Consider the following 23,638-nt stretch of genomic DNA (forward strand, 5'->3'; position numbering starts at 1 on the left):
GTCTGTGCGTACTAACTCTATATCCATAATATACAATTGAGAATAGAAAGATTGAGGGTTTTTTTTCCCTTTGAAGGAAAAAGTACAGGTAGTCCTTGAATTACAACCACTTAATGACTGTTCAAAATTATGACGTGCTGAAAAAAGTGATTTACAACTAGAACTTGCACATATACCGTTGCAGCATCCCAGTAGTCCTGCGATCAAAATCTGGGAGCTTGGCACCTGGCATATATTTACAATGGTAGCAGGGTCACATGATTGCCATTTACAACCTTTCCATTTGTGTGTGTATGTCTGACAAGCAAAGTCAATGGGGGAAGCCAGATTCACTTAATAAGTGTGGCCAAAAGGTTGTAAAATGTGGCATAACTCACTGAACAACTGTGTTGCTTAGCAATGATAGTTCTGGTCCCAAAATGGTTGAAAATCGAGTACTTGTAGTGGCAAAACAAATTAAAAGTAATTGTCCAGAACAAGATAGCAATAGGATTATGATCTCTCCATTTGCTTGCTTTCCCATTTACAATAATGTTATTGTCACCTTCAGTTTGATCTAGTAGCACATCTCCATCCAACAATCACTTTTGCTTTTCTAGAAGAATACAAGTATTTTAATTCTTCATGTAAAAAGAATAGTTAAGTAGCAGTCATATTTGCATATTTTCTTTTGCAAATTTAATCTATATTAAATTTAATCTATAACTTGAAAAGGATACAGACATGACTCTTCAAATCATTTCTTAGCCCCCTTCGAACCAGTTCATATGCCTCCTCTTTTTTACCTAAGCAGTTTAATGTCAATCCTTTCATAGCCAAGGTTTCTAAAACAAAAACATAAAGATAAATGGTAAATAGTTTCTATTTAGAATCTGTTAAATATTTATTTGATTTGTAAGTAGGAAATAAAATACTTTGTTTCCTTAGCTCAAAACAAAATCTTGTTCTTTAGAAAATGTTTTCAACTTGTTTAAATATATTATTTTTAAACAGACTTACTTAGATTCCAAAAAGGGCACCTAACTTAAATGATGTACATTAATTAAATCTTATGTATCACCAATTAAATGTATTGATATCACAGTAAGAATACACAACATCAAATTTTTAAACATGAATACCATATTTTATAAAAGTATACCACAAATCTAAATTATATTTCTTCTTTTACACCTGACCTGCAATTATGAATGGAACTTAACATATATGTATGTACAGGACCTACAGGTCAAATCTCTTTCAGTATTATAGAAACTATTTGTGATTTGTTCTTCAAGTTATTTTCTTTTTTCTAAAAAGAAAGCTGAACTAGGGAAGAAAAGCATTATTATTGAATTATTTATCCTCTGTAAATAATGAAATAATGTACTCAATTGGCTTTAGGAAATCAATGCATGAACAAGTAAATCGATTCTCCACCTGCCCAACAAGATAATTTAAAATCAATAATCAATAATCACATACTTTTATTTGTAACACTATCCTCTCCGTAGCACAGCTACGTTTGGAATTTATACACTTAAAAGTAACCAATTGTTTTTTGTCCTTCCTAAAAATCAGATAAGCTTTTAAAATTAAACTAACATTTATATTTATGATTATGCCACACATCAACCCCTACATTTATATTTAGGTGGGTGTTGATGGATGGCATAAAATGGTGGTTGTGCGTATGGCTATAACTCTTTTTATTAAATGTTTAAATTCAGTGACAGTACATATATATTAAAATATTGTTTATGATTGCTGAACTTTCAGGATAAAACGTAATAGAAGTATTATATCAGTTTCAGAATCTAATTTAGCAACAGTTCTAAGCATTATGCAGAAATTTGAAAACTTACCCCCATGTTCTGCAAACTTTGGGTTAGAAAGTATTTGTTTGCAAAATTTCAGACCGTTCCTGTACTGTTTGTGTTCATAGCACCTCTGTAAAGAGACAGAAAACCAAACACTCTAAATTCATATCACAAACATAAAAAACAGGTAAAGTCATTAATGTACCTACTTACTGATATCTAGCTATTATTTCTAATACACGTTTCCTGATGTGCAGAAATATAAATGTTGGAAAAAATGAAATTTAATTTCAGTAAACCAGTGATCAAGAACACAGTGACATTTTCTGGAAATCATAAAAATTCTTTTGAGTGCAATTATTTATGTTAACAAAATTAATCAGAATCTTAATTTATTTTTAAAAATCCACCTTTAATTTTCTTTAAAATCTAGAATAACCTATGTGCTAAATTAAATGTAGACAGTTACAACTTTGGAATGAGATGGGAAGAGAAGATTGCCAAGATCATAAATCAATTCTTTCTACTTTATGAGATTTTTGTGACTCTTTACTTTATATGAAAAAAGATCATCTGATGAGAATATACTTTATTAAAATTAAATGAGATCTTCCTAATAATTATTTAAATATTTTTTTTTTAAAAATTGATTTATATGCCGCCCTTCTCCGGAAACTCAGGGCAGATTACAATGTGCTCAGCAATAGCCTTCATCCTTTTGTATATTTATACAAAGTCAGCTTATTGCCCCCAGAACTGGGTCCTCAATTTACCTACCTTAGAAAGGATGGAAGGCTGAGTCAACCTTGAGCCCTGGTGAGATTCGAACCTGCAGTAATTGCAGGCAGCTGTTCTTAATAACAGGGTGCTTTAGACCACTGTACTACCAAGGCTCTTAATAGTCTTCTGCGGACATGTAAATGAAGACTCAATCATCCGGACCAAAAGTATCTCAAAAGGTTAAATCATGGCAACTGGATCAATGTTTATTAATAAACTTTATTCCAGTTGCCATGATTTAACCTTTTGAAAAAGTCTTCTGGGAAATAATCAGATTCACAATTTAAATGAATTTGGTTAATATCAAGTATGCCCAACAAGGGAAAAATAATGTATCCCGATTTTTCCTTATCTTTCTTCCATGTTTGTATCCATCATTGCATACAGCCTATGATTGAAATGCCAGAACAGCAATAACCTGAAGGAGGTTAAGACATTTTGAAATTCTTTTGACTCTACCACTATGCCATGATTCTATCAATGACTCTTGAAGGGTGTGCCTTAAAGTATCCTGCTAAACTGGAATAACAATAGCATGTTTTCAAATATATAGTACACTCAAGATGGAAAAACAAAACAAAACACAGAGGTAAACAACTGACAAGCCATATAAGAAGTAAAGCATCACAAAGGGATTATCTTTATGAAGTTTATAAACTTTTTAGGTAATAAAAAGGTAAAAGAACACAGATAAATTTGCCCCAAATATCAAATATAATTTCAATTTTCATTTTATTCATTTATCAAATTCTTTTCTACTAACAGCAGGTCCTCTTAGTTTTCAAAGTCATTTAAGAGCCACCTTTAAAAAAATGGAAGCATATAAATTAAAAATTGTATTTAAGAAGTAAATCCAGACCAATATGATACAAATCAGGTGGCTGTTTATAAAATATCTGCTAAGCATCTGGTGGGGGGGGAGAGAAGTGTATGCTCTAAATTCTTATCAATTAACTCTTCTCTGAACACATTATACCATCAATTTATACCATCAATCAAGTTTTTAAAAGTGTGACAATAATATCCTTATAGATCTAATGGGGATCTAAAGCCGAACTACTGGGTTTTGATGAGTTGTATCTATTCTACAGACATTTTCGCTGTAAGACACTATGTGATATTTAAATATTAAAATTCACATTGATTTGTGCATTATAAGAAGTATTTCTGAAGTGTTCCTAATAGGAAATAATTGATAACATAGAAGATGAAGACCATCATCTGAATATGTTGTACAGCCCAACTTAGACCGTTTAGATGCTTAGTTTCTTGAACTCTCTTGTTTATCTTCCAGCAGCACCTTCTGAATTTTCCAAATGTCAAGCTTACAAAATATTTTTTAATGGTCCTCTGCTATTACACTAAAGTAAAGATACAGTGGTTCTTGGGTTACAGTGGCAATTGGGACTAGAATTTCCATCACTAAGCAATGCGGTTGTAAAGTGGCATCCAACCCAATATACAATACACACAATGTATATGTATAATTTATCATGTTATAAATTATATAACGTACCATGGTGCCAATATGTACATTATAAAACATACGTTTTGTATATTCTGTATATTAAATATTATATACTAATTAATTTTTAAAGATAAAAATATAAATGTACATTCTAATATTGTTTTCTCACACCCCAAACAATCATGTTGCATAGTTCTGTCATGTATACATCTCACTATGGAGACCATTGCTCTAGAGCACTTACATGTTGAACATTCCAGGTGTATGCCTTTATTTTTTAATTCCCAGTATTAAGGCCAAAAGAAATAAAAATCATAAAGTTTCACCCTGAAAGAGGAGGAAATTGAACTCTTCATACAAACTGCAGCATCACACTTTTATTTGTATCAAAAGCAATTTATGTTCAAAACAAGAAAAAAAATCCCAACATTCATTGCAGCAAATCTGATAAACAAAGAATACTTAGTTAAACATAGAATATTAATTTACATATTAATTTTCTGAATTTATGGAAAATGTAACTTTGCATCTAGATATTATAAAATCTATTAAGTTCCGAAATTGTAATTGCAAATAGTCATGGTTTCACTATATAGTAACAATATTTAATACCTCTGAGCTGAACATGATAAAATTAACTTTGTAGTTATTTTACAAAATTTAATTATTTAACAGTTAAATGTATACAAATCAGTGCTATATCATTGCCATTTATTTTTTCTATGATCAAGAAATATCTTTTTCTATGATCAAGAAAGACAACCATTTCCTTAATGTAGCAACTAAGCTTATGTTTATTCAAGGTTTTTCAGTCTAGTCCCAATTACAGGTCAATGGCATTGGCAGTTATTTTTTGGATATAGGAGGTAGTAAAATAATTGGTAGGATTTAGGGAAGCATACCAGGTGACCAAAATATAATATATAAATGGGCTAATTCTGTCTGCACAAGACCCAGCCTTAAGAACAAATGCGTACGAAATCAGTATTAAGAAGACAGAAACAAACAGCAAATGCAGTGACAGAAAAGAAGCTGAAGAAACAGTGGACCACCTAGTTAGCTGCTGCAAGATCACACGGGCTACCATCAACGGCATGACAAAGTAGAAACAATGGTGCATTGGAATATCTTAAGACATACCATTTGCCTGCAAGTAACAATTGGTGGGACCACATAATAGAAAATGAAGAAGTTAAAGTATTCTGGAACTTTAGAACTCAAAATGACGAGCACCTGCCACTTTCTCCAGATTTAACAGTGGTTGATAAGAAAGACAAAAAGTCTGGAGAGTGGATATGGCAGTACCTGGAGATAGCAGAATAGAAGACAGTGGAGAAAATCACAAGATACAAAGACCTACAAACAGCAAAAGGAATGAGTATGGCAAAAGAAAACCAAGATAGTACCAATGATAGGCACCCGGGGTACAAACCCAAAACATCTGGAGCACCACTTGACCACCATTTGTCACCTATTTCAGGTCCTTGGGAAGGACTGTGCTATTTATTATGCATTGCATCCTTGTAATGATATTGTAATGATATTACTAGATTATTCTTGCCTCATAGAAATGGAGATAGTCAAACAGTCAAAGAAACGCTTAGATTGGCTGATTGTGTGAAAGATAGTCAAGAACAAGCATTGATGCAAGTTAAAAATTGGAATATATTGAATGTGCAGGAAACAAAACATTAATATTCAAATAATGTAATAAAAACATGAACAGAATGCCAGCAAAGGAAAGCATTATATGGTCCATTTTTACAAAATATTGAGAGGAAAATGTGTAAAGATAAAACACGGCAAAGGCTAACAACTGGAACATTAAAAAAAAAAAAAGAAACTGGATACTTGATTTGGGCAGCTCAAGAGCAAACCATTTAAACTAATACAATAAAGGCCAGAGTTGAAAAAAAATCATCAAATAATTAAAAATGCTGTGCAGAGGCAGAAGAAATTTATTTATTTATTTATTTATTTATTATTGAATTTCTATACCGCCCTTCTCCCTGAGGACCCAGGGCGGTGTACAGCCAAAATTAAAAAACATGCAGGACAAATATTAAAAAACAATTAAAAGATATATAAATTTGGCCCAATTAAAACTCATTACCAATTAAAACGTTTAAAACATTTAAAAACAATTAAAAATTTCATCTTAAGCCAGCCCGGCTTGCTTGAAAAAATGGGTTTTAAGGGCACGACGGAAGGCACTGAGGTCCTGGATTCTCCTTATCTCTGGGGGGAGCTGATTCCAGAGGGTAGGTGCCCCCACAGAGAAGGCCCTCCCGCTGGGGGTCACCAGCCTACACTGTCTGGCTGATGGCACCCTGAGGAGGCCCTCTCTGTGGGAGTGCACGGGTCAATGGGAGGTTGTCGGTAGCAGCAGGCGGTCTCGAAGATAGCTAGGCCCTATGCCATGGAGCACTTTGAAGGTGATAACCAACAACTTGAAGCACACCCGGAAGACCACCGGGAGCCAGTGCAGCTCGCGCAGGAGCGGTGTTACATGGGAGCGCCATGCTGCTCCCGTCACTACCCACACTGCTGCGTTCTGGACCAGCTGGAGCCTCCGGGTGCTCCTCAAGGGGAGCCCCATGTAGAGAGCGTTGCAGTAGTCAAGGCGAGAGGTGACGAGGGCATGAGTGACTGTGCACAGGGAATCCCGATCAAGAAAGGGCCGCAACTGGCGAATCAGGCGAACCTGACAAAAGGTCCTCCTGGTTACAGCCGTCAGATGTTCCTCCAAGGACAGCTGCATATCCAGGAGGACTCCCAGATTGTGAGCCCTCTCTGTGGGGGCCAATGACTCGCCCCCAATAGTCAGTGATGGAGTCAACTGACTATATCGGGATGCCGGGAGCCACAGCCACTCAGTCTTGGAAGGGTTGAGCTTGAGCCTGTTCCTCCCCATCCAGACCCGCACAGCCTCCAGGCACTGGGACATCACTTCAAGGGCATCGTTGGGGTGGCCTGGGCTGGAGATGTACAGCTGGGTGTCATCAGCGTACTGGTGGTATCTCACCTCAAAGCCACGGATGATCTCACCCAGCGGCTTCACATAAATGTTGAACAGAAGGGGCGAGAGGACTGATCCCTGCGGCACTCCACAAATGAGAGGCCTCGAGGTCGACCTCTGCCCCCCTGCCAACACAAACTGCGACCGGTCGGAGAGAAAGGAGGAGAACCACCGTAACATGGTGCCTCCCACCCCCAACTCTTCCAGCCGGTGCAGCATGATACCATGGTCGATGGTATCAAAAGCCTCTGAGAGGTCTAACAGGACCAGAACAGAGGAGCAACCCCTGTCCCGAGCCCTCCAGAGATCATCAACCAACGCGACCAATGCCGTTTCCGTGCTGTGCCCAGACCTGAAACCCGACTGGAACGGATCTAGATAAGATGTTTCCTCCAGGAATTGCGGAAACTGTCGTGCGACCACACTCTCAACAACCTTCGCCATAAAGCGAAATTGTAGCTCATACACTCAACTTGTATATGAAAATTGCATAAACTTACAATGTCATAATAAAACTTGCCAAAATGATTCACAACTGTGCCAGTAATGAAATATTGATAGGAATACAGAGTTGAAAAAAATAATAGAAAATGAGCAGGTTAAAGTATTGTGCGATATCTGAATACGCACCGATAAAGTCTTGTCTCAGAACACACCGGATATAACTGTGGTTGAAAAGAAGAAAGAGTGGATAATTGATGTGGCAATACCAGGGGCTAGAGAGAGAATCAGAGAAGATGACAAAATATCCAGATGCCACTAACAGGACAAGCCACTATATATAAACAAAGAACAAACCCCGCTAACTAGCACTGAAGATGTTACGTAGTTGGATGATGAATGTCCGCAAGAAAACAACTAAGCCTACTGAGCACAGCAAGAGCTCAAGAGATTTCATTCATACAGGCAGTCCTTTTTTTAGCAACTGCCTTGTTTAGCCACCATCACAGTTATAACACAGATGAAAAAATAAGCTTATGACCAAACGTTTATAACCTCTGCAGGTCTGTACAGGAAAAGAAAGCTGAAGTAAGATCATAAGCACTTTTGTGGTTTTACTTAGTGACCGCTTTGCTTAATGACTGAGTAGCCAGTTCCAACTGTAGTCCTTAAACAAGGGTTATCCATACTTGAAAACGGAAAGATGTATTAAAAGTAAAATGAATAAACATAGGAATATAGACTCTCCTATTGATGAACTTTACTTAATGGTAGTTTCTACTATTTACAAAACTTTTGTTTTTATCCTAGTTGGAGAAAATCCTGCATCAGAAATCAAACCAGGTTCTATTCTACGTTATATAACATTTATTATCAATTATACCAAAAAGATATACAGGTAGTCCTCAACTTACAACCACAATTGAACCCAATTTTGAACCCAAAATTTATGTTGTTAAATGAGAAATTTGTTAAGTGAATTTTGCCCTATTTTATGACTTTTTTTGACACGTTTGTTAAGTGAATCACTGCAGCTGTTAAATTAGTAACATGGTTGTTAAGTGAATCTGGTTTCCCCATTGACTTTGCTTGTCAGAAGACCGCAAAAGGGGATCACATGACTCCAGGATACTGCAATCATCATGTGAGTCAGTTGTCACGCACCCAAATGTAAATCATGTGACCATAGGGATGCTACATAGCCAAAGTAACTTCCTGCAAGTTTCCCACAATCAAGTCAGTGGGGATGCTGCATTTCAAGCCCCAAGCCAAACCAGGTGGTGAAGGAAGTAAGTGAACGCATCAGAGAGGGTGGGTGAGGGCCTCATACCTGCTTGGATTTTCAGCCCCAGAGTCGAGAGATTTCTGAAGCCTCTACATTCTGCGGTTGAAAATCCTCTGTGAATGAAAATTCTGCCCGGATTTCACCAGTGTTTTCAGCCAGCCCCCTTACTGGGAAGTCTCTCTCTTATCCCTGGGGGTTGGCTAAAAAAGATCCACACTGACATCTAAGCAGAAAGCGATGAAGCAATCTAAGCTGCCACTCCTTCCTCTCATCTTTGGGGATGACTGAAAAAGTTCAGGAGGAGAGTCTTCTTGACTTTGAGGGGCTGACTGAAAGTACTCCATATCAAAGCTTGAATTTCAGCATGGAGCTTTTCCAGCCAACTACCAGAGGAAGTCTTCTAGGCAGGCAGCAATGGCTTGCGACCTTCCCTGTTGGCTTCCCCACTGACCTTCTGGGGAAGCTGGCCGGGAAGCTGTGCAAATGTTGCTTACATGATCATGGGTGCTTGGCAACCAGTTGTCAAGCACCTAGAAAGTTGCCAAGGTCCCAGCTCATAATCACATGACTGCAGGGGTACTACAATGGTTGTAACTTCAAGGAAGGGTCATACGTTCCTTAGTTCAGCATTACTGTAACTTTGAAGAGTCACTGAATGAATGGCTGTAAGTCAAGTACTACCTGTACACATGCAAATAGGTGGAGAAAAAATATGAATCTTATTCATACATATCTAAAATATTCTATTTCCCATGTCTAACACTTAAAGCATTTTGTACTTCACACGCCTTTCATACATTATACATTTTGTACTGATACAGGTTTCATAGAAAGTACTACTATATTTAGTTGTCAAGACAAGCAAAACTTAGTTCTGTATTTTTAAAAGTTTTAAAAGTTCTACAAAGTGCAGATAAGTCATTAGACATGTTTAGCATTTTCCACAGGAAAATGAGAATCTATTACATGTGCTTAATAAACACAGTTTGAATACCTGTTTATTTGCATAACAGCATTAAAACATAGAAAATCAAGTTGGGACAAGTAAGAAACACTAAAACAAGTTTCTTATCTTAAGTCTAACTGCCTGCTGCAAAACCATGTTCTCAACTTCTATATTATAATGATAATTACTCTGTATAGTACTTTTACTATGAATCTTATGTATTTCTTAGGATAGTATTCAGCTTGGAATTGGTTCCACCTAAACAAATTGCTGCATTCAAATATGTCAGGAATTCTGATTTCTCAGAATATCAAAATTTTACTCCAATGTGAATTCAATCCATTTGGCTTCACTTAATTTCTTTAGATATTCTCTGGTCAACAAAAAAACTTAAGGATATTTTAGTGTTATATTCAAACAAACACATTCATAATCGAACAATGACTTATGATCTAAAACTGCTGATCCTGGCATATTTGGGCAGATATATCTATTGGGATATAATACTAAGTAATCGCTGACTTTTGAGTGGTGGCGCATTGGCGAGAATGCAGTACTGCAAGCTACTTCTACTGACTGAGGGCTGCTAGCAGTTCGATTCTCACTGGCTCAAGTTGCCTCAGCCTTCCATCCTTCCAAGGTCGGTAAAATGAGGACTCAGACAGTTGGGGGCAATATGCTGATGTTGTAAACTGCTTAGAGAGGACTGTAAAGCACTATGAAACAGTATATAAGTCTATGTGCTATTGCTATTCTGTCTATTCATTTATGCATACAGTACTATGACAGAATTCTATGTTTACCAGAACTAAGTAAATAAGGCCCAATGTAAAAGCCTGAATGGTACTACAAACATTCCAAAGTAATCTACTCTAAACTTGGCAAAACAGAATACAAGGATACATAAAAATCCTACATTACTTCGTGTGTGTGTGTGTGTGTGTGTGTGTGTGTGTGTGTGTGTAAATGTAGGTCTTTGGTTATTCGGGTTTTCTTCCGTGTAAAATTGGAGGTCATATATATATAAAATTCTATATTCTAATATTTCACTTTTGTAAGATGTGAGGATGAAGCTAAAATATTTTAGTCATAATGTATCATATAAAGTTTTTCTTGGAGATTATTATGCGGCATTCATGCAAATCAACTGTTGATCTCACAAATATAAAACCTAAACATTAAAGAAATATAGGCACTGTGCATATTTAGGTATCTTCCAGTGAAGACAACTGGACTTAAATATTTGCTCCATAGCTGAATTATTTGCTTGGTAATTATACCCACTTTATAAATAAAATGGATATAATTATATATGTTTAATCTATTTGAGAATGATACAACTTCTCTTTCTGAATATTTCTTTATACAGATTGTTTCAGACAAGTATTACAAGATATAAGAGGATATTAACCGCCTCATCATTTCTGTGCAATCCCAATTACTCATTCTGTAATTTATAGTTGTCATATTCTAAATGACTGCAATATTTTGGGTATAATATCCTCCTAAGAACAAATTTATGTTCTTAAAAATAGATGACCATTAGATGTCTAACAGGGGCTTGAGTTACATGGTGTAATGTGATATCTCTGTTTTGGTTTAACCTTATGCAAACAATCACTGTACACTAAACCACAACTTTCTAGAAAAATACACGTTATACAAATGTTCAAGACAGAAACCTATCTAAGTAGCTAAAACAGCAAACATTAACAATTGATCCATTTCACCAATTGCTAGATTTCAAAGTGTTGGTTTAAAATAATTTAACTTCATCTATTTTTTAAAAATAAAACTGGACATTTTAATTCACTATTATTACATTAGACAAACTTATTTTTAGATCAGCACAATGCAACAGTACTACAAGATAACACATAGAAAAAAGTTGATTTATGTTTGAAATAATCTTTGATAACTGAAAGGATGTTTTCAAAACAATCAGGCTCAGGTCAATGAAAAAACAAGATAACAGTGGTCTGACTTTTAATTCTCTCTTTTAAATAAAAGAACCACAAAACCCCAGATTTTATTTTTGCAATCTGCCTCTCATTGAACAAACGGTTTTTGCTTGTTTTTTTTTTGCTCTGTCCTTCCTATTGTTTTGCCCACCAAAGGCTTGTCTATTACTTGCTTCTAAAACCAGAGAATAGCCATTCTCAGCAACCAAATCCCTTCTAAGCTGGCCCCGGGGCGTGATGAAGTAAAGCATGGCCAACACATTCTACGGGCAGTTCTGGAACAAGAAACGCTGACATGGCCGGGAGATCCTTTAAAAGTCCAAGTTGCATTTGTCAGCAGAGCTCAAACCAAACGAAAACGGGAGACATTGTTTCTGACCCGGGAGTTGCTGATAAGCATCCCTTGGGGCCCCAGTTTCATGGAAAAACTCCGTCTGGCGGGTAGGTAGGCAGGCTTAGACGAGGGCTTCTTTCACTCACCAGGATGCGCTTGAAGAGCGCGTTTTCCTTCGGCGGGAGGCTCACTGACGGCATTGTCCCTGCTATTGCTGTCGCCGCCGCCGCCGCCGCCTCCGCCCTTCTTGCTACGACCGGGCCGGTGAACCTGCTCCCTTGATCACCACCCCTACCGCCGCCTCTCAGGAGGGACTCCACGCCAGGGCGTCGCTACCACCAGCACTGCCGTCGTTTGCTACGGCAACTTCCCCTTCTAACTCTGTGCGGCTTCCCTTGCCGCCGGGATGCCTGTGCCCGGTTACCCCTGCTCCGCAGCAAGCCCCAGGCGGAGGCCGGTTCACGTGGTAACTGAGCAGGCCAGAGAGAGGAGGCGCCGCCAAAATGGCCGCCAGTGTGGGCTTCCCCAGCCGGGTCATGACGACTTGCGCGCATGCGTCATGACCCCCCTTTCCCCCCCTCCTCCCTTCTTCCTGTCTTTTCTCCACAGACTTAAATGGCAGCAACAGGGGAAGTCGGGAAATGGGACCAATCTTAAATCTCTCGCAGTGTCTTGGGGAAGTGTTGCGCCTGCGCGTTGACTGAGCTCCGAAACTGCGAAAATGAGCGTGTGCGAGTAATGCTGTTGAATTTCCTCAGGATTTTAGAACTGTACACATGTATGAGGCTTGACTCATTCTTACAAAAGGAAACCGAACCGGAGGACTAAAATCATAGGAGCTATGGAGATTGCTGGAATTGTCCTGGAGAAAGAGTATTACAACTTAAAACTGTAATATTCAAACTAAGTGCATGGTCAGAGCAAACAGCCATTCCTCGCAATCGCCCACGTGATGCCTGTATGAAGCCCCCCCAAAGCATAAGGAAAATAGCCTGTCATGTCTTTAATATCTGGCATTTAATGTCGTTCTACATTTAAAGCTACACCTAGATCTCCACTATCACAGTATCTATAGTAGGTCTGTAAGGGGCGTGCATAAGAGCACCAGCGTGCCTACCGTCCCTGTCCTAATCTTTTTTACTATTACTCTTTTCATATATTCAAATTACGTTTACACTTTTACCTGTTATATATGCTTGACAAATAAATAAAAAATAAATGGATGTTAGTTATTTAAAAAGACAATAGTTGTCACTTTGGAACCTGTAGCACAAAATTCCAATTAAAAATTGGGTAGGAAAACAAGTTTGACGTTCTAAGATTTTCTGTTTCTTTTCATCTCCAGTATAAAGGTATACAATCAACTTCATAACGACAGAGTCTTTACCACTTCTTACAACAGTCTTGTATTATTAATCTCAAAAAACTGGAAAAACCAGCTGTAAGGCAGCATTCCTGAAACCTCAGGTTTGAAATTGGAGCCCAGAATTACTATAGTTAATAGTATATGGTTTCCAAAATGATCAGCACTTTTTAAACTGAGAAACACACTTGATGCTGACAAGGATTGTAATCTTGTAACTGACCCTTTCTATTTCATTAGAAAGCATGTAAGCCCAATTTTATATCTATTCTGTACTCAGTAATATTTTCAGAAATTTATGATGTGAAAACTTCATATTCAGAAGTCAACTTTTTAAAGATTACCTGCAGGTAAATGTGCACGTGCGTGTGCATACACACACACATACACGTAGGACAGAGGTAACACTCATTGATTACAGTCCTTTATGCTATGGTCCATGGGGTTGCAACTTAGTGACTGAACAACAACATAACCCTTTAAGTGTTATAATACTCTGTTCTGAATAGATTAATATTTTAATGGTTTTTATAGTTTTATTGGGTGTTTTTTTTTAAAATAGAACTTTGTGGGTTTTATTGTTGTGAGGTGCCCTGAGTCCTTTTGGAGATAGGCGGCATATAAATCCAAATAATAAATAAATAAATAATAAATTAATAAATTAATAATGTTTACTATCAAAATTTCATTTTCAGCTATCTGAACTTTCATGCTTTTAATTATTTTTTTTAAAAAATTAAAAGTGCAACCTTTTAATTATGAAAACAACGAGATTAAAATAACATTTATCATGATATTATTTTTTTGATTACTACAATCCACTTGTAGTAATTCCGATTACAACAATCCACTTTAACAGAATTTAACAGAACGGAGAGTGCTATCAACAGCAGTGATTTCAAGAAAAGCTTGAAAAACAAGCTTTGTGTATATTTTAGTTCCCGAAATAAAAAACACAGCAGAACACAGCATCAAACAAACAAAACACCCAAACCCTAATTAAAAACGAATGTCAATGTGGGGATGAGCTTCTATTACGGCTGACTTGAGGAGTTTGCCGAGCTGTCGATAGATGACGCCCCAAATCCTTTCCTTAGATCTTTTTAGCAGCCGCCCCTCTTGCTCTTGGATTGGTGCGTTTGTCTCATTGCTTCTCTCGAGAGAAGAAAGTTAACATGGCGGCGACCTTGCGGGCTGCGAAGTGGTTTTTGCAGGTTCCAAGGAAGGTGACTCCACGTGAGTTGCATGGTCTCGGGTGGGATTTATTTTCTTTTCGGGCTTGGGTATTGAGAGGAAAACGTTCAATTTGCATGAGTGTTCTGTTGCCCGATCCATGTTGAGTGAATGTGTGAGTATTGCGCCCTAGACTGAACGTATAACCTTCAGCTTGCAGGTCTTATTTGACCATCTTGCTGAGCCCTCTGTGCATACAACGATTTGCGGTGCCCCGTGTGGTCAAATTAGGGCAGCGAGTTGGGTGTATTTGTGCATCAGTGGCATCTCTTTATCAGAGTGATGAACATATGAGCATATTACTGCACGGTCGTTACATTCCTCTTTTTTTCTTCCATCGAAAGCCTGATGGGTTACTTTGTGTAAGATACCTGTTTTTAGCGCTCTGCAGTGATTGGAAGGGAAAAGGTCTTATCATTGGAACCTCCTTAAATATTTTTCTCCCCGGGATCATACATGAGTGTAGGGGAAAAAATCATTTTCTTTAAGGAGTAAAAAGATAGGGTATAGATTTGTTTAAAAACAAATTATTTTAAATTTAAAACACCATTACTTCTTCCCGTTTGTTATATTCTGCTTAAATGTTGTGTTTTACAATAAACTATTATACTTTTCTTCTGATATAACTAACCGTGCAGTATATGAAAAGAATTAATCTTTACAAAATTCCAATTTCATCTAATAACTGCATACTTATTCACAACTATGACACTTCAGCTAAAATTGTTTCCTATTTCTATCTTGTCTGTCTTATGAAAATATAACCTGTGACACAAATAATGTAATTTGTGGCTCAAATAATAAATCGTCATAATGTGACTTAATTGTTTTTGGGTTTAATTGGGAAAAATGTGCGTAATCCATAACTGAAGAATTATTTTCCAAAACTATTTTGCATTCATTTCAGAACTAATGTATTTTGAAACTTTTTTATTTTAGCATTGTCTCGTTCAGTATTCCAAATAGGAAGGGAAGATTCAAACAATCCTAACTGGATAAGAGTTGGCCTGAGTCTTTCTTCAACTGTTCTATTATGGGTTATGGTAAGAATAATATGTATGAAATTAATATTTGCAAAGTAACTTTTAATTAGTGATTTTTTACATTTTTTCCTGAGTTTTAATCAATTGACCACTTATATGGATCATTTTCCATAGTTGTCCTTATATATGAACATGAATGTACCTCAAGGAGCTATATGACATGTATTTCCTAATTGGTGGAATGTCACCAATAGAAAACAGTATATCGGTTCTAGATTAGATGTCCTAGCTTGCATAGAATGGTGGAACTGGACTTTAGTTGTACTTGTGGCACACTAACCATTATGTACCCAATTGACTGTGATGTCAGAATATAGCACATATCTTGGATAAGATTGAAGCTGATAACCTTCCCTAGGCTTTCTCTCTCTTAAAAGCATTACGCGTATAGGTTGGAAACATGTTATCTAGTTCTCTTTTAAAATAGAGAAATGAATAAATTACCTTTCCAAACAGGAAGCTACTGTTAGAATTGTTTCCAAAGATTATTTTGGTCACTATTTTGGGAATAGCTGGGAACACTATTGGTTTATGCATAATATTCTTCGTTTTGGCTTAGTGCAAACTTGTTATGGGTTAACATGGTGTATAAATGTAGCCCCAGACTGGAAATTGGCAAGTTTGAATAATTTGCAACTAATGTAGACTCTTAAAGGATATTGAAATTATCATTTGAATTCTATCATTTTCACAATATAGAAACTCTAATATTCTAAGTAAAATAAATGTATTTTAAATGTATAAGTTGTAGTCATGCCACTATAATGAAATAATAGAAGTTCATAAGAACATGCTAACCTTGTATGTTTGATATATTTATCTATGATTATCTTTTAGCTTATCAGACACCATGATTATGAAGTGGCAGAATATGAAAGGAGAAAAAAAGAACAAGATTCTTAATGCCAATCTGATTGTTATGGTAGGTATTTAATTAAACCTCTATATCTTTACTCTTTTTATGGTTTGATTTTTTTCCATCTTGTAAATTTTAAAAATACTTCTTAACTCTTGTGTTGCTTTCTATAGCTTTTTCCATCGCCAAAATATAGGCCCCTAAGAAATTCAGTGTTCTATACCCCATATTGGTATGATAGACTTCACTTCATTCTTCTTTAGTCCACTTGGTTTTCAAATTTTGAGTCTTGTACACTGAAAATGCAATTGCTTCACTCTGTCACTGCTCAAGGAGAAACATAAGAGGGTGAAGATGGCAATGCATGCATATTTATTAAACTGCTATGGAAACTTAGTACATTATTGAAATACAGCTATGGTGTTTTCACTTCCACTTTAGCATTACCACGATTAGCACTGTGTTCGAATATGAACAATGGTTAACTTTAAATACTAATAATTGAAAAACTCCAACTTCAAATCATGAAATGGGCTTGTTGCAACCAATAGTGATTGAGTCTGGGTATAGTTTTAGATTTGATATAATAAAATTTTGATTAACTAAAGACTGTGCCAGATATTTTTGAGGAACTCAGAAATCTATAGTGGAGAGAAGCTGGCTCATATTCATAAAGAGTAAGCTCCCTTATATCTGAACTCAGTCTTTATGTATATTTTTGGTTAGCATTCAGAATTCCCATTTCCCATTATAAACGGCAGAAGAGAAAGGGGAGAAGGGAAAGTAGATTTCTCAACATTAGTAATTGTTAAGTAATGATAGTAAAGTTTGTTCTTGGCTTTGGTTTAGATCATCATCTACTGATTTTCTTGAACAACATTTTCTAAAATCATAAGAGAGAACAGCCATAACAGCAACTAGACTTAAATGTGGAACTTTACAAATGCCAGCTTTCATAACAGTGTTTTCACAAGTTTTTGTACACATAGTTATTTGTACTAAAAATTGCTTCGCATTAATTTAGCATAGTTTCTCTAAAGAATGCTGATACCCAACATTGTAAATAGTAGCAGACTTTGAAAGCACTGGCCCATTTAATATTAAACCCTGTTGCTATAATATACCCATTCTAGGAATAATTGGCTCATTATTTTCCTATTAACTTCCTGATTTTAGATTGGAGTAATTTCAGCTTACACTATAACCAGTTTGGTTTAGTGTTTAAGGCACCAGGTTTGAAACCAGGAAAGTGTTGGTTCTAATCCTGTGTTGGGTACCAAGCCAGCTGGATGAGCTTGGGCAGTTACTCTCACTCTCGGCCCTGGAAGTAGGCAATTGTAAACAACTGAAATCTTGACAAGAGAACTTCAGGGATTAATCCAGACAGTTGCTAGGAGTAAAAAAACTGAAGTTGCATATGTGCACACATATGGACATACACATATATGGTGTTTCTCTGAAAATAAGACCCTGTCTTATATTTTTTTGAACCCTGAAATAAGCGCTTGGCCTTATTGCTATGCGCTCAAAAGTCCGATTGGGCTTATTATCAGGGGATGTCTTATTTTGGGGGAAACAGGGTAATACACTAATTTCTAATTCAACGTTACTCAGTTAACATTATGGTCTGTCTGATTAACAGTAGTAATTGTAATTATAAAATGTATACTGTTTTGTCACAACATAGAAAATTTACAAAGATTTTTCAAGAGCTAGATAATTATTCTATAATTTAATTCAAAATCTTTGAGACTATCATTTCTTTATAAGTAAACTGTATAGATGGATATGACTGAGCCTACTGTATTGTGGCATTATTAATATTTTAAAAAATATTTTTTCTAGATTGAAGATAACATAGCTGAGACATAGTCTGCAGTGAAATTATCAAAGCTGGATTTATTCCTAATTAATATTAAGCTTCCTGAAATAAAACACTGACTAATATGGAAAGTAACTGAAATATTTTTTCCATTTGACCTCTTGCAAAGGTTATAAAACATTCAGATTATGCAAAAGTTTTATCATAGAAAATTGCTATATGTCAGCTGGGTGACTTTGGCCAGTCGCTGTTTCACACCTTAATCCACTTCACTGGGTTGTTGAAATGGGGAAAAGAAGCTATGAGTTATGTATAAAAGGGCAGGGTAAAATATATTATCATTACAAAATTATTGACAAAATCATTACCAGTCAATTGCAAAAAGCAACTTAGAATAATTTACATCCTGAGATGATACTGTTAACACCATAAACAACATCTGTCTATCTCAGATCCTTGGAACTTGATACATGAATAAATGTGAAATCTAGCCTAATCATCTGGCTGACTGTAACCCACCATAATAACATCTGCCTATCCCAGGTCCTTGGGAAGGACTTTGTAGGCGAATAAAAATGCCAAGTCCAATTTGAACATGTGCTGACTGTGATGAACCATAATAATAATGTGTCAAAAATATAAATTGGAAATATATATATATCTATAGAAAAAATAAGCAGTGGAAGACTGAAATGGTTGTTGGAAATAAAAATATGGTGTTGTCAACATTAGGAGAGTCATCTTCTAAAGTGACATCACTCTTATTATTTGTCATTGCTATGATTCTAGTTCCAGTGACTTTGAAGAAAACGAATCTTGGCAACCAAACAGCAAAAATGCTAATAAAATGTCACATTTGCTTTATATGGGCGATCTGATGCTTTACAGAAAATTAGAAATTGAAATACAACAATTGACAAATATGGTAAGAATTTCTAATACAGATATGGCAATGAAATTTGAGCTAGAGTAATATGCTGCAGTAAAAATACATTTGAATAAAATTGCTGTAATGGAATTGAAATTTTGAATGGATCAGAACCATTGCCATCAGAAGTTATCAGAATGAAGCCTATACGTATCTGGGCATTTTTATCATCGGATAACATCAAATATGGCAAGTTAAAAATGTGATTGGTAAATCACATCCAAAGAATCAGAAAAGTGCTAAAGGCAAAAATGGTGGAAATACTGTGAAAGCCATCAATATCTGTGGCATACCTGTGATACGATATACTGTTGGAATGATTAATTGAACACAAGCTGAAACCCAGAAAACTAATGACTACTCATTTCCATAATGATAAATTATACCTCCAAACAAACTGTCAAAGAAAAGCATGCACTGACTGATTACATAAAAGACAGCCAAGAACAAGCATTAATGCAAGTTAAAAATTGGAACTTACTGAATGGGCTGGAAAGAAAACATGGCTATCAAAATAATGTAATAAAAACAAGAACAAAATGCCATCATGAAATAGCATTATACAGTCAATTTCTACAAACGATCAAGTGGAAAGTTGATAAAGATAAAACCTAGCAATGGGTTACAAGTGAAACATTTTAAAAAAGGCTTAATTTTCGCTGTTGAATTTTGGCTGCTACTTGAACTAATGCAATGAAGGTCACAACATAAAAGAATCAACTGATTCAAACTGCAGATTGTGCAAAGAGGCAGAAGAAACAGTAGATGTTTCTTCTTTGCCCAAAGAAATCTTCAGTTACTTTTTAAAAATGTTCCATTGTAAACTATTAGTTTTTTTTTTTATTCACTTCCATTTCAGCTAAAAAAATTCTGGAACCCCTGATCAAGAGGCGATGGTAAGGTGATAGAAAATTAGTCACTAGAATGAAGGAGGGACAGAATCCATTCAAGTTGGGATTCTTGTGGAATCCTAGGAAATCATTTTGAAAAACCCTGCTCTAAAATACATAGTAATTCTAAAAGAATATTTGTAGTTCAGGGTTGAACTGGGGGGTCCTTGGTGCTCCCTGAGTTTGGTTGTTTCCTTGTAGATGTTTTATTATTAATCTAGGTAACATCATCGGTGCTTAAGGGTTTGGCCTCTGTTTATATACACAAGTTGCTTTCTCAATGTTGAGGAAAAACAAGTTTCAGCTTCTTTGCAAGGATGCCTAGAGAAAGGTGGGAATTGTCTAGGAATTGTTTTTCTGTCTAGCAGCTCATAGAAGCACCAAATTTAGCCTCTAAATCAGGGCTGTCAAACCCCAAGCCCACGGGCCGGATGCGTCATGTGCTGGTCACTCCCACGCCCAGTTTAGCAAAGGGGAAAAAAGTCCCGATATGTCATGTGACACTGCCATGACAACACGAGTTTGACACCCCTGCTCTAAATAAAAAGGTCAGTATTTGAGTAACAGTTTGAGAGGCTGTCACAAAGAAGGAGATAACCCATTCTAGAGCAATGGATGGAAACTTATCAAAGGGAGATCCAACCTAGAACTGAGGAGAAATTTCCTGACAGTGAAAACTATCAGTGGAATAACTTGCCTTCAGAGGTTGTGGGTGCTTATCCCTGGAGATTTTTAAGAAGACATTAGACGGCAACTTGTTTGGAATTATATAGGGCAGTGATGGCTAACCTTTTTGCCATTGCATGCCAGGAGGGGGGGCCTGGAGAGCTTCATGTGCGCATGTGCCCCACCCATAATTCTATGCACCCCGTCCCTGTGCATGCAACCTCCCACTCCTGGCACGCAATGGCCCTATAGGCCCATTTTTCTTTCTCACCTGGGTCCAGATCCTCTCTGAGTCTAGGGAGGGAAAAACAGCCTTCCCCACCCCCTCAGAGGCCCTCCGGACGCCAGAAACGGCCCATTTCCCAACTTCCGGTTGGACAGGAAGTGACTTTTTTTACTGTCCCCAGCCTCCAGAGCCTCTTTAGGAGGAATTATTCTGCATAATATGTTTTTTCTTTCCTCCCCTATTTCCTTCTTCCCCTTCCCCTCTTTCTCCTTTTAAACATCAACACATTTTTATTTTTTGTTATAATTATATAAAATTATGTTATGGTTTTAATTCAAATAAACCCTAACAAGGCTTCAGCAAGTATTAGACTTAAGATATGTTAGCATTGCCTTACATTCTGATAGTATTTTATAAATTCTAGTATTCATTACCTTTTATAATTGTCTTAGTTTATAGTATTTATTTATATATCCAACATACCTTTCTCCTCTTATTTTGCCCACAATAATCCTATAATATGAGTTGGGCTGAGAGAGAGTGATTGGTCCAAGGTCACTCAGCTGACTTTCATGGCTAAGGCAGGACTGGAACTCATGTTCTTCCACTTTCTAATCTTGTGCTAGATTGTTCTTCAAAAAAAATAATTGTAATTTTATAGGATTCATTTGTGTTTTAATATCTCTACTTTGTAATTTTACATTAATTTTATCTTCACTTTTTATTCTATCATTTTGAATCTATTTTTATTTCTATTTTAGCATAATTATGTTATTAGTAACATGCTAGTCTAAGACCGAAATCAATTTGATTGATTGAATAGTAATACTAATGCTCTCTGAGCATGGAATACCCTCACTTCAAGTTCAGAATGAATAGTAATAGTGTAAAACATAGTAATTGTCTTAGTAATAATAAGTCATAATTGTCATAGTAATAACATAGAGATAGCAATAGAACACAATATAGGAAGCATTCGCATAGCACACCTATATATGTTTTTTTTGCAAAATCAAACATATCCTCCATCATTAGAGGGAGAGGTAAAGAAACCATCTGTCCAGAGTTCAGTGCTTTTGTCTCTCTCTTGAGTCTGAGCAAATCTAAATGGGCATAATTTTTAAAAAAACCAATGACTACTTCTCATTAGTGTGCTGAAGGCCTTCTTACTCCAAGGCTCTGTGCTTCAAAAGTATTGCTGTTGTGTGAGATCTAAAGGTGTAGAGATGTATGGAGGATTTTTTAGCAACTAAAGCAGCAGGGTTATAAAAGAATGGAACACATAAATGAACACATTATCAGATCAGCATATAATTTCCTTCTGATCACATTCAGAGACATTCCAGAAATTTTGTAGAATTTTTGTTGTTGTTTATGAAAACACACTATAGTTCAGGGCTCGAAATGGCAGTTTTGGAATTGAAACAATGCCTGATGAGTTCAGTGGGACTTCTCAGTATATAGCTGAATATAGCAGTGTCTCATCCATTCAGCTTATTGGTTTGTTGGGTTATCATCTTTATTCCTATACTAGAAAATTGGTTTGAATTTTTTCTCTGTACTTTTGCATTTTCAGAATTAAAGAAAGAAAAAATAAATGTCCTTCCAAAGTCAATCCAATAGTGAGATTTCTTCAATCAGACTACTCCAATGCTAAGAAATAACTCTTTTTGAATGCATCCTATAAAAGGCAAACTTAAAGGCACTTGTTTGTTATTTCACTTTGTAATCACCCATCTAATAAATAGTACTGAACATTAATTTTGCTTGCCAATCTGTCCTTTATCTGAACAAAATTATTCTGCTGAACATTTATTGTTTTGAGAGATAAAATGCTCAATGGGATGCAATTATAAATATGGTAATATACAGTAAACATTGATGTTATTTGTTTACTTTTGCCTGTATATTGGGGAGGTATTTAAAAGCAGTAAAATACCTATTTCTCAATGCAGATGTATCTGTTGGAAACCTCATTTGTCTGTATTGCTATATGAAATAAATAAGTAATAAAGATTAAGAATGGAGCCATACTTCAGCCTGATAGTTGTTTCCTTAAGAAGCTTTAAGTTTCTTGTCGGAAGCCATGTGAAACTGGTTGGAAAGGAAACTTGCTTATAAAGTTCCTGTTCAAATTTCAATCTGTTCTTCCATTCTGGTAATGTTGCTAGCCAGATGTTATGTGCATACTGGTTATCACAGACTCTCACTGATGGATTACCCGGCTTTGAGATTAGATGCCCTCACAAAAGAACAAAACTGTTTTATCATTCTTTGCATCACTTGGGCTAAAAGAGAAAACTGAAGAATTCTTCAGATTCACTGCTTTCCTTTCTAACGGCCCATCATCAGTATCCATTGGTGGGCTTGTTTAAAAACATCCATTGTTACACCAGCCACTAGGAGTGGGTTCTTTTCTGCAGGTGACCAGAAGGTTGAAAGAGGGCAGCAACTTGTGGCTGGAAGATAGGGAGTTTCTTGCCACAGTGCACAGTAGTCAGCTGGAGTGGAGACATTTATCTATAACAAAATGAAGTGGTGTTTGTAGCAGCTGAAGTTGGAAAACACTTAGCTTGAC

At 36.3% G+C, this 23,638-nt stretch overlaps 2 protein-coding genes across 4 annotated transcripts in view; one reads left to right on the forward strand and one right to left on the reverse strand.

The window, feature by feature from the left end:
- NAA15 (N-alpha-acetyltransferase 15, NatA auxiliary subunit) overlaps positions 1 to 12,659 on the reverse strand; it is a 42,737-nt gene extending 30,078 nt beyond the window's left edge. Inside the window, exons 1-3 of the mRNA XM_034442970.3 lie at positions 12,180 to 12,659; positions 1,845 to 1,929; positions 720 to 824 (exon numbers count right to left, since the gene is read on the reverse strand). Coding sequence (XP_034298861.2) covers positions 720 to 824; positions 1,845 to 1,929; positions 12,180 to 12,233 — 244 coding nt within the window. The 5' untranslated portion in view covers positions 12,234 to 12,659. The remainder of the gene's footprint in view (positions 1 to 719; positions 825 to 1,844; positions 1,930 to 12,179) is intronic.
- A 1,827-nt stretch (positions 12,660 to 14,486) lies between these two features.
- On the forward strand, positions 14,487 to 23,093 carry NDUFC1 (NADH:ubiquinone oxidoreductase subunit C1). 3 transcript variants are annotated; one of them, XM_087874573.1, is made up of 4 exons: positions 14,487 to 14,632; positions 15,569 to 15,672; positions 16,510 to 16,594; positions 18,374 to 23,093. In XM_087874573.1, the coding sequence occupies exons 1-3, from the start codon at positions 14,572 to 14,574 to the stop codon at positions 16,573 to 16,575; spliced, it is 231 nt and encodes a 76-aa protein (XP_087730699.1). In that variant the 5' UTR covers positions 14,487 to 14,571; the 3' UTR covers positions 16,576 to 16,594; positions 18,374 to 23,093. The 3 variants fall into 3 exon arrangements, with proteins under 3 accessions (XP_087730699.1, XP_034257330.1, XP_087730700.1); XM_034401439.2 differs by having other exon boundaries at positions 22,637 to 23,093; XM_087874574.1 differs by having other exon boundaries at positions 19,140 to 22,821.
- The last annotated feature ends 545 nt before the right edge of the window (positions 23,094 to 23,638 follow it).

The sequence above is a fragment of the Pantherophis guttatus genome, chromosome 8 (assembly GCF_059756535.1).
Source record: "Pantherophis guttatus breed Tessera chromosome 8, ASM5975653v1, whole genome shotgun sequence".
NCBI lineage: Eukaryota > Metazoa > Chordata > Lepidosauria > Squamata > Colubridae > Pantherophis > Pantherophis guttatus.

Bases quoted from the DNA above. Each gene is read 5' to 3' on its own strand.
- NDUFC1 (XM_087874573.1), top strand. From the start codon at position 14,572: ATGGCGGCGACCTTGCGGGCTGCGAAGTGGTTTTTGCAGGTTCCAAGG. The intron at 14,633-15,568 runs GTGAGTTGCATG...TTTTTATTTTAG, and splicing joins TCCAAGGAAGGTGACTCCAC to CATTGTCTCGTTCAGTATTC. The intron at 15,673-16,509 runs GTAAGAATAATA...ATTATCTTTTAG, and splicing joins CTGTTCTATTATGGGTTATG to CTTATCAGACACCATGATTA.